This window comes from Zootoca vivipara, chromosome 4 (assembly GCF_963506605.1).
Source record: "Zootoca vivipara chromosome 4, rZooViv1.1, whole genome shotgun sequence".
In the NCBI taxonomy this organism is placed as follows: Eukaryota; Metazoa; Chordata; class Lepidosauria; order Squamata; family Lacertidae; genus Zootoca; species Zootoca vivipara.
The window spans coordinates 96,197,788-96,213,408 of NC_083279.1; the positions used below are offsets into that span (position 1 = coordinate 96,197,788).

Consider the following 15,621-nt stretch of genomic DNA (forward strand, 5'->3'; position numbering starts at 1 on the left):
GGAGCAAACAGCAACTGTGTTTTCCACCGGCCGTCAGTTGCTCCAATTCAGCTGTAAAAACAACAACAACAACAACAACAACAACAACAACAACAACAACAACAAAACGGGTTTTCCTGGGGAAAACACCAGGAAAAGAAAAGAAAAAAGATCAGACACAGAACTTTAAAACGTGGAGTTGTGGCTAGAAAGCGCGGCACAACAGGAAGTCTGGATGAGCCCTGTGTGTGTTTGTGTCTAATCGCGGGATTTAGTTGGGAAGATTTGGGGCAGGTAAAAGAAAGCCTTTCTTTCACGCAGCGCAACGTTAACCTGTGGAACTGACTTCCGCAGGGGTCAGTGACGGTCACCAGCCTAGATAGCTTAATAATAATAATAATAATAATAATAATAATAATAATAATAATAAATAACTAAGTTTGTTCTGGATATAAGCTTTCGTGTGCATGCACACTTCTTCAGATACTTTTGTGCATGCACACGAAAGCTTATACCCAGAACAAACTTAGTTGGTCTCTAAGGTGCTACTGGAAAAAAATGTATTCATATTGACTGCGTCAGACCAGCATGGCTACCTACCTGAATCAATAATAATAATAATAATAATAATAATAATAATAATAATAATAATATTTATACCTCGCCCATCTGGCTGGGTCTCCCCAGCCACTCTGGGCAGCTCCCAACAGAGTATTAAACAGAATAAAACATCACACATTAAAAACTTCCCTAAACAGGGCCGCCTTCAGATGTCTTCTAAAAGTCAGGTAGTTGTTTATTTCCTTGACATCTGGTGGGAGGGCGTTCCACAGGGCGGGCGCCACCACCAAGAAGGCCCAATTCATGCAGGAGGTGAGGGCTATCGATGGCTACTAGCCACAGTGGCTATGCTGTGCCCTCACAGGTGGAGGCAGCAATGTTCCCAAACACCAGTTGCAGGAGAGGAAAATGTTGCTCCTGTGCTTGAATCCTGCTTGCAGGCTTCCCAGAAGAGGCATCTGGCTGGCCACTGTGAGAACAGGATGCTGCACTGGATGGGCCATTGGTGATTGTGCAAACTTTTGCTTCCATTTTTTCCCTAGTGGGTTCACTTTGCCCTGGCTAGAGGCACCGTCTTTGAGAGATGCCCTGGATTTTTCTGCTTCAGCAGGCCTTAGGACCATACCTGCCAAGTTGCTGTCAGAGAAATAAGGGACCGGGCCAGAAATAGCAGACCGGAAGTAGCGCTGCCGCCATTTTGGAACTGGGCGGAGCATGCTCAGAAGTGACTTTTGATGCTGCTTTGCCCAGTTCCAAAATGGCCGCCATGCCAGAAGTCGCACTGCAGCCATTTTGGAACTGGGTAGAGCAGCATCAAAAGTCGCTTTTGAGCATGCTCCGCCCAGTTCCAAAATGGCCGCCGCACCAGAATAAACCAGGAAAAAACAAAAAAATCCGTTTTTTCAGCTAGGAACAGCTGGAAAAACGGGGATTTCCCGGGGAATACGGGAGACTTGGCAGCTATACTTAGTATATAGTGCCTCCTCCTAAGAGCCTTTGCCTTCTGGTCTATCCTTTGTGCAAATCTTTAGCGCACGCACAACTGCTTTCTTCCTGCTTTCGGTGCCAGAGCAAAGATAAGAAGCATGAGCTGGAGCACTGGGTGCCAAAAGACATGTGTGTCTATGGGCAAGAGATTTGGGGCATAATATTGAATACGATGCGTGGTTGAAATTGTGGAATCAAACATTGAAGTTTACTGCATGTACCGCCTTGAAAGAAAATGTAATGAAGATGATGTATAGATGGTATCTAACAACAGTAAAATTAGCCAAGATGTATAGAATGAGTAGCAAAATATGCTGGAAATGTAAAGATAAAGAGGGTGAATTTTATCATATGTGGTGGACATGCGAAAAAGTAAAAAGATTTTGGGAAATGTTATATAATGAACTGAAAAAGATTTTTAAGTATACCTTTCCCAAAAAAACCAGAGGCTTTTCTATTAGGACTCATAGGAGAGGAGATCAAAAATTATTTATGTATGCTACAACCGTGGCTAGGACTTTATTAGCCCCAAAATGGAAAGTACAGGAGATGCCGATGATCGAGGAGTGGCAGATGAAAATGATTGACTATGCAGAATTAGCTAAGTTGACCTGCGGGATCCGAAACCCAGGGAGAGACAAGGTTCCAAAAGGAATGGAGTAAATTTGTGGACTGTTGTGTATTGAGTCAAAGGATTTTATCTCTGTATTATTATTGTCTGTATTTGCATTAGGATAAAGTAACTGCCTTTTGGTTCCAGAGGGTACAGCTACTATTGGTTCATTTAAGCTGCTGTATTTGGATCCTCTGTCTTATTGGTTCCCTCCAAAAGGCAGCACGGTGATTGCCTGATATTGTTCCCTCCAAAATGTATCCCCTTCTAGCTAGTTCCCTGTCCCTATAAATGTAGCCTTCCTGCCCTCACAGTCAGTCTTGTTCACTTAAATAAAGAGCTGTTACTAGAGAACTGTCTCCAGCATGTTTTGTCAAGAGAGCTGAAATCACAAACCCCACGTCACAACAACTGGCAACGAGGATGGGATCCGGAATGCTGAGGAGCGGTTAAACACAACCCTGCCTCAGAGTCCGGATTGCAGCTGAGAACAAGACTCACTGGCCAGCTGAGAAGACGACCCTGCCCGCTAGGACAATGGAGAGTCCAAGGGTATTGGAGCCCTTCCAGCCATCAGAACCCCACACCTGGGAAGACTACGTCGAACGCTTCGAGTTCTTCGCAGTGGCTCAAGGGATCACCGATGCCAGCAAAAGAAGGGCCACATTCCTGAGCTACTGTGGGCCCGAGACCTTCAAGCTAGCCAAGGCATTACTTGCTCCAGCGAAGCTGAGTGAGACATCTCTCCAAGATATTCTTGCCTGCCTAACAAGCCACTTGGCGCCTACTGAGACCAAGATGGCCCGGCGGATGGAGTTCCATAAGAGGCAGCAGCATGCTGGGGAGTCTGTATCCGCATTTCTGGCTGAACTCCGGAAGCTCGCTCAGCACTGCGGCTTCCAAAATCTGGAAGAGACTCTCCTGGATCGGTTTATTGGTGGTCTGAGCAGCAAGAAAGCCAGAAGACGCATCGTGGCTAAAGAAGAGGTTACCCTTGCTTCAGCCTTGAAGGAGGCCACCGCCATGGAGAATTATGAAAGAGAGGAGCTTGATGCCAGTCGCAAGGCCACTAAGCCACAGATAGAAGTTGCGCATGCCATGGACGAGCTAGAGGCTACTCCGAGCCAGAGCCCAGTCCGTGGGGTCGAGTTGGTGCGTCAGGCCTGCACAGTGCACAAAGATCGCGGAGACAGTTGCCCAGGTTGTGGTGGAAACCATGGGCGGAAGAGTTGTCGTTTCAGGGATGCTATGTGCCGGATGTGCGGGAAGACAGGTCACATCGCCAGGGTCTGTAGATCGGCGGCGTCAGGAGCAACAGGAGCACCTATACTGGAGCATCGCAGACCGCCCACAGCAACTCATTTTCGAAAGGACTGCCACTACATAACGGAGATCAACGGGAGGGCCGTGCAGTTTCCAGCGCAAGGCAAGGCACACGTCAAGGTGAAGATTGAGGGTCAGCAGTGCGACATGGAGGTGGACTCTGGATCTGCATTCACCATTGTGTCGGACCAGACCGCGAAGACATTCTTCTCCAGGGGTAAGTTGCCCCCTCTGGAGCCCTTCCCGGCAACCTTGCAGTCGTACTCAGCAGGCCGCATCCATGTTATGGGAATGTGTGCCGTGAGAGTACAGTTCCGGGACAAACAGGCTGTACTCAAACTGGTGATTGCGAAGGGCAGTCGCCCCAGTCTCCTGGGCACTGACTGGTTCCCCGCCCTGGGACTGAGTATCTCAGGGCTTAATTCAATCCAAACCTGCCCTGAGATGAGTGAGACATTATGCAAGGAATTTGCTGGTCTCTTTAATGGAAAACTGGGTTGTTATAAAGGGCCCCCAGTTGACTTCGAGTTGGACCCCGGGGTGGCCCCAATCCGACTCAAACCAAGGCGAGTGCCATTTGCACTGCAACCCAAGATCGAGGCAGAGCTGGATAAATTGGTCAAGCAAGGAGTTCTCTCACCCGTGGACTCTGCTAAGTGGGAGACTCCAATCGTCACGCCCCTTAAAGCAAATGGGGAAGTCAGAATATGTGCAGATTACAAATGTACTATCAATAAGGCACTCAGGGGAAACTCATACCCCATTCCAGTCGTATCACATCTGTTGGCTAAACTGGCTGGGGGCAAGGTGTTCGCCAAAATTGACCTGGCACAAGCTTACCAACAGCTGCCAGTAACCCCACAATCAGCGGAAGCACAGACTATTGTCACACATAAAGGGGCGTTCAGAGTTAACAGATTACAGTTCGGAGTTTGTGTGGCCCCAGGGATTTTTCAAGGGCTCATGGAACGCCTGTTAAGGGGTCTGCCGGGGGTCTTGCCATTTTTTGATGACGTTTTGATTGCTGGAAAAGACCCACAGGAACTGGTTGCGCGTGTCCGTGCAGTGTTGCTCAAGTTCAAGGAGGTGGGGTTGCAACTGAAAAAAGAAAAATGCAGTTTTGGGGTGCCAACTGTGGATTTCTTGGGGTTTAAAATTGATGCATCAGGCATCCACCCCACAGATGCTAAGATTAAGGCCATCATCGAGGCACCACGACCACAGAACAAGACGGAGTTGCAGTCATTCCTGGGACTTATTAACTTTTATCATTCATTCTTACCCCAGAAAGCTTCGGTAGCTGAACCATTACATAGACTTTTGCAGAAAAAGAATGTGTGGCGCTGGGGGCGGGAGCAGCAGAAGGCTTTTGACTCCTTGCGAGAAATGCTGAGTAGCAGGAGCGTCCTTGCTCATTATGATGAGTCGAAGCCGCTGGTCCTGGCATGTGATGCCTCTCAATACGGCCTGGGGGCTGTGCTGAGTCATAGGGAACCGGATGGGTCGGAAAAGCCCATCTCTTTCTATTCCCGTACGTTGTCACCCACGGAGCGCAACTATGCTCAAATTGATAAAGAGGCACTAGCAATTGTGTCAGGAATCAAAAGGTTCTATGATTATTTGTACGGTCGCCATAAACGGACCACAAACCACTGTTAGGGTTGTTCAACCCAAACAAACAAACGCCACAAATTCTCTCCCCCAGAATGTTGCGTTGGTCAATATTCCTGAATGGGTTCCAGTACACCTTGACCCATGTGCCGGGGAAACAGTTGTGCCACGCTGATGCGCTGAGTCGATTGCCCCTTCCTGGCGGGAGCAATGAGGATCCTGCTCCGGCGGAGCACATTATGATGCTAGAAACACTTCCTGGGGCTCCTGTAACAGCTACTGATATAGCTGAGAAAACGAGGAAAGATGCTGTTCTCTCCCGTGTGCTCACTTGGGTGGGGAGGGGGTGGCCAGGTGGTCCGCATGAAGAAAAATTCAGGCCTTATGCGACAAGGCAGCACGAATTGTCCATGCATAAGGGTTGTCTCCTATGGGGAGATAGGGTGATCATCCCAGCACCACTGAGAAACAGGGTTCTTGAGACGCTTCACATGGGACACCCGGGAATGGTCAGGATGAAGTCGCTAGCCCGATGTTATGTGTGGTGGCCTGGAATGGACCAGAACATAGAACAATGGGTACGAACATGCAAGGCATGCCAAGAGGTGCGGCCAGAAGTGGCCAGAGCACCAGTCCACTGGTGGGAGCAGTCCAGGACTCCCTGGAGCCGGCTGCACATAGATTTTGCTGGGCCATTCCAAGGGAAGGTCTTTTTGGTTATCGTTGATGCATATTCCAAATGGTTAGAAGTGGCGATGGTCCCTAGCATGGCATCAGCTGCCGTAATCAAGGTGTTGAGGCAGCTGTTTGCAACCCACGGGTTACCTGAGACCATTGTATCAGATAATGGGGCAGCTTTTGTATCCCAAGAATTCAGGGCATTCTTGGCTGATAACTTCATAAGAGGGGTCACATCCGCGCCCTTTCACCCATCCTCCAATGGGCAGGCTGAGCGCATGGTAAGAACAGCCAAAGAATCCATTGCGCGCTTAATGGAGGGTAACTGGTCGGCTCGCATTGCATGAATGTTATTTTTGCAGCATGCGACGCCGTGTACTGCGACGGGCAAGTCGCCAGCTGAGCTGCTCTTAGGTAGAAGACTGGTAACGGTGCTGGATTATGTCCACCCAGATAAAATGCCAAACCGTAATTCAAGAGCAACCCCCCAGGCTGAGACTGACACAACAAGGTATCTCGCCCCTGAAGATCTGGTCTGGGTGAGGAACTATTCACGAGGTCCGCGGTGGGTGGCTGGTGTGATCACCCGGGCTAGTGGACCTGTGTCCTATTATGTGACCTTGGAAAATGGGCAAGTTTGGAAGAGACATATAGATCAGCTGAGGCGCCGGGCGCTCAGCAGGGAGGAGTCAGATAATTCATCCCTGGCTAATGACGCACAGCTGCGAGACCAGAGTGAAGATGGCCCAGAGGTGCAGTCACCAGGGGCTTCAGCAAATGAACCAGGGTCTGCTAGTCCTCAGGATGACGAGGTACAGGTAGGGGACCCTGAGATGTCTGGGACTCCATCTGTTCCTGACGAAACCCCTATAGCAGCCCCTCCACCACAGGTAACACCCAATCCAGAACCTGCAACACCTGTTGTCAGGAGATCAAGTAGAAGTTGTAGGACCCCACAGTACCTGAGGGATTACGTCTGCTGTGCTCACTAGGGGGGGAGGGGTGTTGTGTATTGAGTCAAAGGATTTTATCTCTGTATTATTATTGTCTGTATTTGCATTAGGATAAAGTAACTGCCTTTTGGTTCCAGAGGGTACAGCTACTATTGGTTCATTTAAGCTGCTGTATTTGGATCCTCTGTCTTATTGGTTCCCTCCAAAAGGCAGCACTGTGATTGCCTGATATTGTTCCCTCCAAAATGTATCCCCTTCTAGCTAGTTCCCTGTCCCTATAAATGTAGCCTTCCTGCCCTCACAGTCAGTCTTGTTCACTTAAATAAAGAGCTGTTACTAGAGAACTGTCTCCAGCATGTTTTGTCAAGAGAGCTGAAATCACAAACCCCACGTCACAACATGGACTATATGGAGAAGAACTGTAGAAGTCTGAAAACACTTGCAGGACTGAAATAAATCCTACGCATTGACTTTAAGTAGGTGGACTAAAAGGAACTGCGAGATAAGAGTGGGAAAGAAAACCGAATGATGGGAGGGAGGGAAGTCAAAGCTCGGCAGAGCAAGAGAAGTAGAATAGTTGAATATGTTTTTTGTTGTTGTGTTTGTTGTTTATTGTTTTGTTGTTGTTGAATGTTGTTTATTTGAAAATTTAATAAAATTGTTTCTTTAAAAAAACAAAACCATGTGTGTCTAGCCCGGCTGGAGGTCGGCCGACGGTCTAGCCCAGGGATTCCCAAACTAAGGCCCGGGGGCCGGATGCGGCCCAATCGCCTTCTAAATACGACCCACGGACGGCCCAGGAGTCAGCATGTTTTTACATGAGTAGAATGTGTCCTTTTATTTAAAATGCATCTCTGGGTTATTTGTGGGGCCTGCCTGGTGTTTTTACATGAGTAGAATGTGTCCTTTTATTTAAAATGCATCTCTGGGTTATTTGTGGGGCCTGCCTGGTGTTTTTACATGAGTAGAATGTGTCCTTCTATTTAAAATGCATCTCTGGGTTATTTGTGGGGCATAAGAATTCGTTCATTTCCCACCCCCAATATAGTCTGGCCCCCCACAAGGTCTGAGGGACAGTGGACCAGCCCCCTGCTGAAAAAGTTTGCTGACCCCTGGTCTAGCCCAAGCCGTGCCGTTTCAAAATGCCAATCTCTCTGCAAAAGACAACTTCCCCGAACTCTTTGCATCTTCCAGCTTTAAAAAATAAAATTAAAAATTAAAGCAAGCCAGAGGCCTGTGGTGGAGATGATTTCTGGCTTTTCCTGCCTATTTGAGCTTCTCATTTGGGTTGTGGTTAGCTGCTATTATGATGGTCTCGCTGCGGTTGGTTTTGGTGGGGAGGGAGGGCAGGAGATGTTGGAGCAAGGAACAGAAGTGTGTAAAAAATGCACAAGGCCGTAAAAGAACCGGCTTTCCTGGAAACCCATGTGCCTTGCATGCTGCTGGGTTCTGTCGTTTGCAGAAGGTGGCAGGGATTGCTTTTCTATTGGAGTTCTGTCCCTTCAGGGCAGCACCAGGGTCGCCATAAAGAGACTTTATGGTTGAGGGTTAGGGTAAGAAACCCAGCAAATAATGTCGGCAGTGATGCTAGGGACTTTTCATGTTGATTAAATGGACCTGGCCTTTAAGTTGATTAAGTGGACCTCTGGCCACCCAGCTGTAGTTTTTTTCTAGAGGAAACAATTTGAGCTTTAGATGAGTCAGTATGGCGTTTGTGCAAGCACTAACACACACGGAGCAATGGATTCAAACTTCAAGAAAGAAGATTCCACCTAAACATTAGGAAGAACTTCCTGACAGTAAGAGCTGTTCGGCAGTGGAATTCGCTACCAAGGAGTGTGGTGGAGTCTCCTTCTTTGGAGGTCTTTAAGCAGAGGCTTGACAGCCATATGTCAAGAATGCTTTGATGGTGTTTCCTGCTTGGCAGGGGGTTGGACTGGATGGCCCTTGTGGTCTCTTCCAACTCTATGATTCTATGATTCTATGATTAGTATTTGCACTGAGCTCGGAACTCAGCCTTTTGAAGAATCTCACCTTCCTTTTTTATTTTTTTATTTTTTATTTTTAAAAAGCACTCACTTCTGGGCAACTTCTGAGAGCCACATGCCAGTGGTAGTAAAGCTGCTCTGCCAACAACAGGGGGATAGGTGCCTGCCCCAATGAGCTTGCAGTCTGAAATTGCAAGCTCCTTTGGGACGAAGGGCGGGTTAGAAATGTCATAATAAAATGAAGTCAATTTGACACAAGAGGAGACAGTGGATGGGGGAAAGGAGACAGCGACAGTGAGTAAACTAGAATAATACACACACACACACACACACACACACACACACACACACACACACCTGCAGTTACATGAACTTAGGCGTACTTGCATAGTTTTTTGGGAACTTAATATTACTTAATATTACTAAAATGGCATCCTTTCTGCATGACCTGTAATTGTAAGAATGTGCAAGCTTCCGAACACTGCTTCAGTCAATTCCGTCAACATAATTCTGGCATTTAATTACTTTTTAACAGATACATTGCATATGGATTTAGCTTTCTGCATTTAATCTGTTTTTGCAAGCCTCTTCGAGTCCCGGCCTGGGGAAAAGGCGAGATATAAATAAATCGATGGGGTGGGGATGCTTCACGCTGTAGCAGGCGCAGCTCTGAGGCAGGTGCAGCAAAAATTTGATCTCCAGCGCCCCCCTCCTTCCTTTCCTGTTTATCGCCCGGACTTTATCTCCCTGTGCGTCACAAGGGTGCCATCTGCTGGCAAGCGAAAGTTAAAACAGGAGATGCGTTTCCCAATTGCAACAGGTCTGATTGGGTTTTATTTTTACAGGGACCAGCCTCCACTGAAATAAACATGTATTAGAATCTTGAAATCCTAGAACTGTAAAGTTGGAAGGGGCCATGAGGATCAACTAGTCCTATCCCCTGCAATGCAGGAATTTTGTGCCCAGTGTGAGGCTCAATATGATAATGTAAATGGACTGTTAATTGGGAAATGTATTGATTTGTTAATAATAATAATAATAATAATAATAAATGAAATAATTTTGATTTTATTTTACAAGTGTAAGATTATAACATTACCAAATACGTACGTATTTAGAGATTTCTCTGAATCTCTGGACTTTCCACCTTCCCCTCCCTGGGTCCTGATATCAACCTTTCCAACTGCATATTATTTCATCATCCAAGTTTTAGGTCTCTCCATTTTGTCCATAGTAATTTCTACATTACAAGTGTTATTGCAATCCTGCTCATGTTTTCATCTGCTTACAGTGGTCTCTCAAGTAAATTGTAAAAATTTTCCCATGCTTTATTCAAGTTTTGGTCTTCTTGGTCCCCGAGCTTTCCTTTTTTTATAATAATATTTATTCGTTTTACGAGCAAAAACAAACAAACATAAAAACAAACATACACAAATATTACTTATAAATTCATAATTTTCTTAAACAGTGGCCTGTGGAACGCCCTTCCATCGGAGGTCAGGGAGATGAACAACTACCTGACATTTAGAAAACACCTAAAGGCAGCCTTTTTTAGGGAAGTTTTTAATCTGTGATATTTTAATGTATTTTTATATTTGTTGGAAGCCGCCCAGAGTGGCCGGAGAAACCCAGCCAGATGGGCGGGGTATAAATTAATAATAATAATAATAATAATAATAATAATAATAATAATAATAATCTGTGACCAACAGCTTGGTTTGCCATTCCTCTCTGGTAGGGAGTTTGTCTTCTTTCCATCTCTGGGCCAGTAATATCCGTGAACTTATAAATATTTTTATTAAGGAATCTTTCGCCCAGCATGGGGTTCAAACACCTGACCCTCTTTCTGCCTTGCCCACAGATCCTAGCTGCCTCGAGGACGACCCTCCCCATCCGAAAGTCCGGGAGCTTGCGGCATGGATAACCTGACCACCTCCGGCGGCGGTAAGGACTCATGCACCTACCACGAGGAATTCAAGCAGATCCTTCTGCCCGTAGTCTACTCGGTGGTCTTCGTCCTGGGGCTGCCCTTGAACTTCATCGTCATCGCCCAGATCTGGCTATCGCGCAAGGCTCTGACGCGGACCACCATCTACATGCTGAACCTGGCGGTGGCCGACCTCCTCTACGTCTGCTCCCTGCCTCTCCTCATCTACAACTACTCCCAGAAGGACTACTGGCCTTTCGGAGACTTCACCTGCCGATTTGTGCGCTTCCAGTTCTACACCAACCTGCACGGCAGCATCCTTTTCCTCACCTGCATCAGCATCCAGCGCTACCTGGGCATCTGCCACCCTCTCTCCACCTGGCACAAGAAGAGGGGCAAAGGCTTCACCTGGATGGTCTGCGGGGTCGTGTGGTTCCTGGTGGTCGCCCAGTGCCTGCCCACCTTCGTCTTCGCCGCCACCGGCACCCAGAGGAACCGGACCGTCTGCTACGACCTGAGCCCGCCGGACCGCTCCGCCAGCTACTTCCCTTACGGGATCACCTTGACGGTCACGGGCTTCCTGATTCCCTTCGTCTCCATCTTGGGCTGCTACTGCTGCATGACCAAGATCTTGTGCCAGAAGGACGAGATGATCGGGCTGGCCGTCCGCAAGAAGAAGGACAAGGCCATACGGATGATCGTCATCGTGGTCCTCGTCTTCGCCATCAGCTTCTTCCCCTTCCACCTCACCAAGACCCTCTACCTGATCATCCGCTCCATCCCCGGGGTGCCCTGCCTCACGCGGCAGGCCTTCGCCATCGCCTACAAGTGCACCCGGCCTTTCGCCAGCATGAACAGCGTCCTCGACCCCATCCTCTTCTACTTCACGCAGCGCAAGTTTCGCGAGAGCACCCGCCACCTGTTGGATAAAGTCAGCTCTAAGTGGAAGCACGACTCGTGAGCGGCGGTTCACATGTGATCCTGTGCCAAGGAAGGGTTGGCGATGCCCCCCGCCTGCGTGGCACCGGGCGCCAGAGGGAGAGCTCGGCCTAGCATGGCTTCAGAGGCCTAACTCTGGTTGCCGTGCCCAACCCTCTCTGAAGGCCTTCAGAGAATGCCCCTGTGTGAACAATGGGCCACGGGGCGCTCTGCTCTCTCCCTTGCCTTAGGGCTGTGAGGATTCGCTCCTGCTGGTTTGGGAGATATCTGCTCCCCGCGGCTGGGCGTCAGTGGTCCTTCGTACCGCCATGCACCGGACGTGCGGCCCAGAAGCTAATTTGAGTGGCGGAAGAACAGGAGAAATGCGACTGGCGTAAAGTCAGGGACGTAGATGCCACCCTCTCCCAAGTCACTCTGCCGGTCCACCTGGCACAGTCTCGTCTACCTGGACTGGCAGCAGATCCCCAGGGTTTCTGGCTGAGCCACACCTGGAAACTATAGAATTGTAGAACTGGAAGGGACCCCCAAAGGTCCTCTAGTCCAACCCCCTGCAGGAATAAACGAGGTGCCATTGGAGATTGAACTTGAGAATTTTCTGCATGCTGAGCAGATGTTCTGCCGCTGGGCTACGTCAGCTGAAGGAGGGAGGATCCTGAGCAAACCTCTTTAATGAGATATTCCAGATGGATGGAATGGGCTCTGGGTGACCGGGAGTGGGTTAGGGGTCATCGCTTAATTGTTTAAAGCCTTCGGGGGTCACCCAGGCCTTGTTCAATAAACAGTATTATTACCTTTCCACTGAGAAGGGAGTCCTAGTCTTTCAGATCCCTTTTGAAATCAGGAGGTTCCAAGCATGAGCTGTTAACAGATCCTTTGACGACAGATCTCCAGCTGGAGGACGAACATCAGCAAATAAATGCAAACCCCAAAGTTGCTGCGATGAACTGAGAAGCGGGGCGTTGTCCCGTCCGGCGAGTCCACCATCGTCACATTTCTCTGAAGGGACCCCGTTGAAAAACCACCAGTGTTTATTGAATATTGATTTTTTGTTGTCATTTCTTTCAGAAGATGTAATAAATTTCAGGCGTGGAACCTCGGCTTAATATGTACAAGCTCCTGTTTGAGCAACCAGTTGTGTGGGAACCTCCTTGTGAGCCTTGCGAGAGAGTTGCCGGCTTTTTCTTTTTCTTGCTTCCCTGTAAATCAAGCAAGTTCCTAGTCCTCATGAAATACACGGTGCCTCTGAATACCAGGTGCTGGGAATCACAAGTGGGGAGAGTGTTGTTGAGCTCAGGTCCTGCTTGTGGGCTGCTCACAAGCGTCTGTGAGCCCAGGGTGCTGGAGTCAACACAGCAGGAAGACTGTGTAGTGGTTAGAGAGACGATAATAACTGGGGTGCCCTGGGTTCAAATCCCCATCTTGCCAGGCACTTTCCCTCTCACCCCAACCCACCTCACAGGGTTGTTTGTGAGGCCATGACGAGCCAGGTTGGCGGGGCGGGGGGGAGAGAGACAGAACTCTGCACACTATTCTGAGCCCTTTCTAGGAAAGGTCGGATAAAAATGTAGGCATTTCTGCACATGCATCTTTCCATTCAGGCAGGTCAGAGCCATCGTTGCCGTTTAAAGACATATTTCAGCCAAGCAAAAGGCCAGCCTGCCGCATGACCCAAGGGAGCCGTCCTGGCAGCCACAAAGAGGTGCCTAAGGTGGGGGGCAAATCTGAGATTTTTCCACCCCCAGCCTGTTTGCTTTGCCCCGTTGCCCTGGCTCGGTTTAGCCGTCTGCTCTTTTGCACGTTGGTTTCATTTCACCTGTCCCAGGTTTCACCCCATGGTAGCCAGCCAGACTAGGACCTGAGAGACCAGGGTTCGAATCCCACCTCAACCATGAAGGTTACAGGGTGACCTTGGACCTGCTCCTCTCTCGCCTCCTGACCTACCTCATAGGGTTATTGTGAGGATTATCCAAGGAGGGGGAGAAGCATATACACCACTTTGAGATCCTTGGAGGAAAAGGTGGGATATGAATGGAAATAATCAACAAGCAAACCACCGGTTCCAATCGTCCCGTATAGATTTTTCTCTGCCCCTTGCTTTCAACTACTATTTCATTCCTTGTCCAAATGCAGGTGGAACAAGTGTTACCTGCAACAAAATGTTGCAGCGCATCTCTCCCCCCCCCCCCCAAGCAGGAAGTGTTGCAGGTTCCGCTAGGTAATTCAGTCCCTCCTCCTGAGATACTCCAGGTTATAGGGGAACCTTTTTCATCCCAACAGCCACAAATCCTTCTGAGGATCCACATTCCAGGAGTGGGTGGGGCCGGAAGCAAAATGGGGCGGGGAGGGGGGCACAAGATAATCTACATGAATTTGACCTCTATATTCCAGGCTTTCTTCTCCATATAGAAAACATCCATCTCCCAGGCAAGCAAGAATTCATCAGAGTTGGAGGACGCATTTGAAAACCAGGCAGAGCAATTAATGGGAGAAGCAAAGCCCCTAGGGGTGCGGCTGGGGAGGGGTGTGTGGCCTGAGGCGAGTCCCTGGGGCCATATAAAGAGGGCTGGAGGGCCGCATTCAGCCCTAGGGCCTGCCAGGAGCGAGAAAGCAGCAAATTGCACTGTGCAAGTCGGAGCTAACTCCTTATTAGCAAGTACACAGTCTGCACAGACTGAGTGGAGTGTCAGGCCTAATGGGCACAGCAGCTCATCCCTGGTAGGTCTGGGCCACCCATGGATCCGTTGCCAAGACTGAAAGTCCCCAACCCCACCCCCCAGCCATCTAAGTCCTCTCCAAGCAATCAGAGACTGTGCCTGGATGTAGCCAACCTCTCCTCCGCCCTCTGCATGCCTCTTCTGGTACTGGGAGACCAGGAGGGAAGGGGAGAGTGTTGCAGCAGGAGGGGGAGACACCTAGGACTCTTCACCAGCAGGACTCATCTCAGCCTCTTGGCCTGCTTCCACTTCTGATTCTGAACTTCGCTCTGCCACAGAATCTCCTCGCTCACGAAGCCCTGTTCCCTTTTCATCTTCTGACACCACCTCCTCCCAGTCCTCTCCCTCTTCGTCGTCCCGCCACCAATCCCTGGGCTCTCAGCCTTCTTCCCTTGAGGGGTTCCCCAGCTTCTTCCTCCCACTATTTCTCTGTGCCAAACCAGTCCAAGGCCGCCTTGAGGTTCCACATCTCTGCTATAGCCTGTTAAGAAAGGGCATCTATCCATCTTTCAGTTTTCTTTTGCCAACTCACACGCATCTTTCTGTATCCACTGAGCATGTTCAAGGCTCGCCGGACTCATGGCTGGTGCTGTGATTTTTTCATTTTAGAATTTTTAATTTTTTTGGGGGGGGGGCTGCCCTCTGCCTGTCGATGCCTCCCTCTCGCTTCTCACGCCCTGCGTTTTAGAGTAAGCGACGCCTTGCTTTGCAAACGGTCTCTCTACCCATGTAGGTGAATTTGAATGCCGCAAAATATTACGCCTCCCTTTGCAAGATGTTCCCGGTGTTTTCTTTTTTTTCCTTTCAAGCTTCACCTCTATAAATAACTAGCTATCTTGCTTGAATTTCCCCCCTCCTGTGTGTCCTTGCTGTTTGCTGTTGTCGGTTAAGGATTTGTGAATGCCTTTGAGAATGCCTTTGTAAGCTCCTCGGGGCAGGGAACGGTGTTTGTATAACTTCCTACGGTCCTCTCTAAATAAAAAAAATTGAGTCCCCCTGCCTGCAACTCTCACATGTTGCCCTGTTGTCCAGCTTTGTTATGTGCACACAAGCAAATTGTACAGCGTCCATGGTGGGTGGGTGGGTGGGTGGGGGCTCTTCTACATTCAATAGCTTTTTGTCCAGAACAATCTGATCCTCTGGGGTGACCGATAAAGGCAGTTTGCAGCTAGAGGAAGAAGAGAACAGCACATCGGAGCGTCTGCAGGGCTGTGCTTGCACATGGGAAACCCAGGCTCAACGAAATCACCCACGATTATCGAGTCCATCATTTGCAGTTCTCAGAGGTCTACTTTTGTGGAGAGGGCGACCTGCTAGAGTCCCATTTCCGTTCTACTCCCTAGACCCC

General features: G+C 49.0%; 1 protein-coding gene across 4 annotated transcripts in view; it reads left to right on the forward strand.

Annotated features, from left to right (window-relative positions):
* The window catches only part of P2RY6 (pyrimidinergic receptor P2Y6), a 69,693-nt gene extending 54,395 nt beyond the window's left edge, over positions 1-15,298 (forward strand). For all 4 annotated transcript variants that reach the window (XM_035116113.2, XM_060273935.1, XM_035116114.2 and 1 more), the window contains one exon: positions 10,555-15,298. In XM_035116113.2, the coding sequence (XP_034972004.1) occupies positions 10,610-11,581 (972 nt within the window). In that variant the 5' untranslated portion in view covers positions 10,555-10,609 and the 3' untranslated portion in view covers positions 11,582-15,298. The remainder of the gene's footprint in view (positions 1-10,554) is intronic.
* Positions 15,299-15,621: the final 323 nt, after the last annotated feature.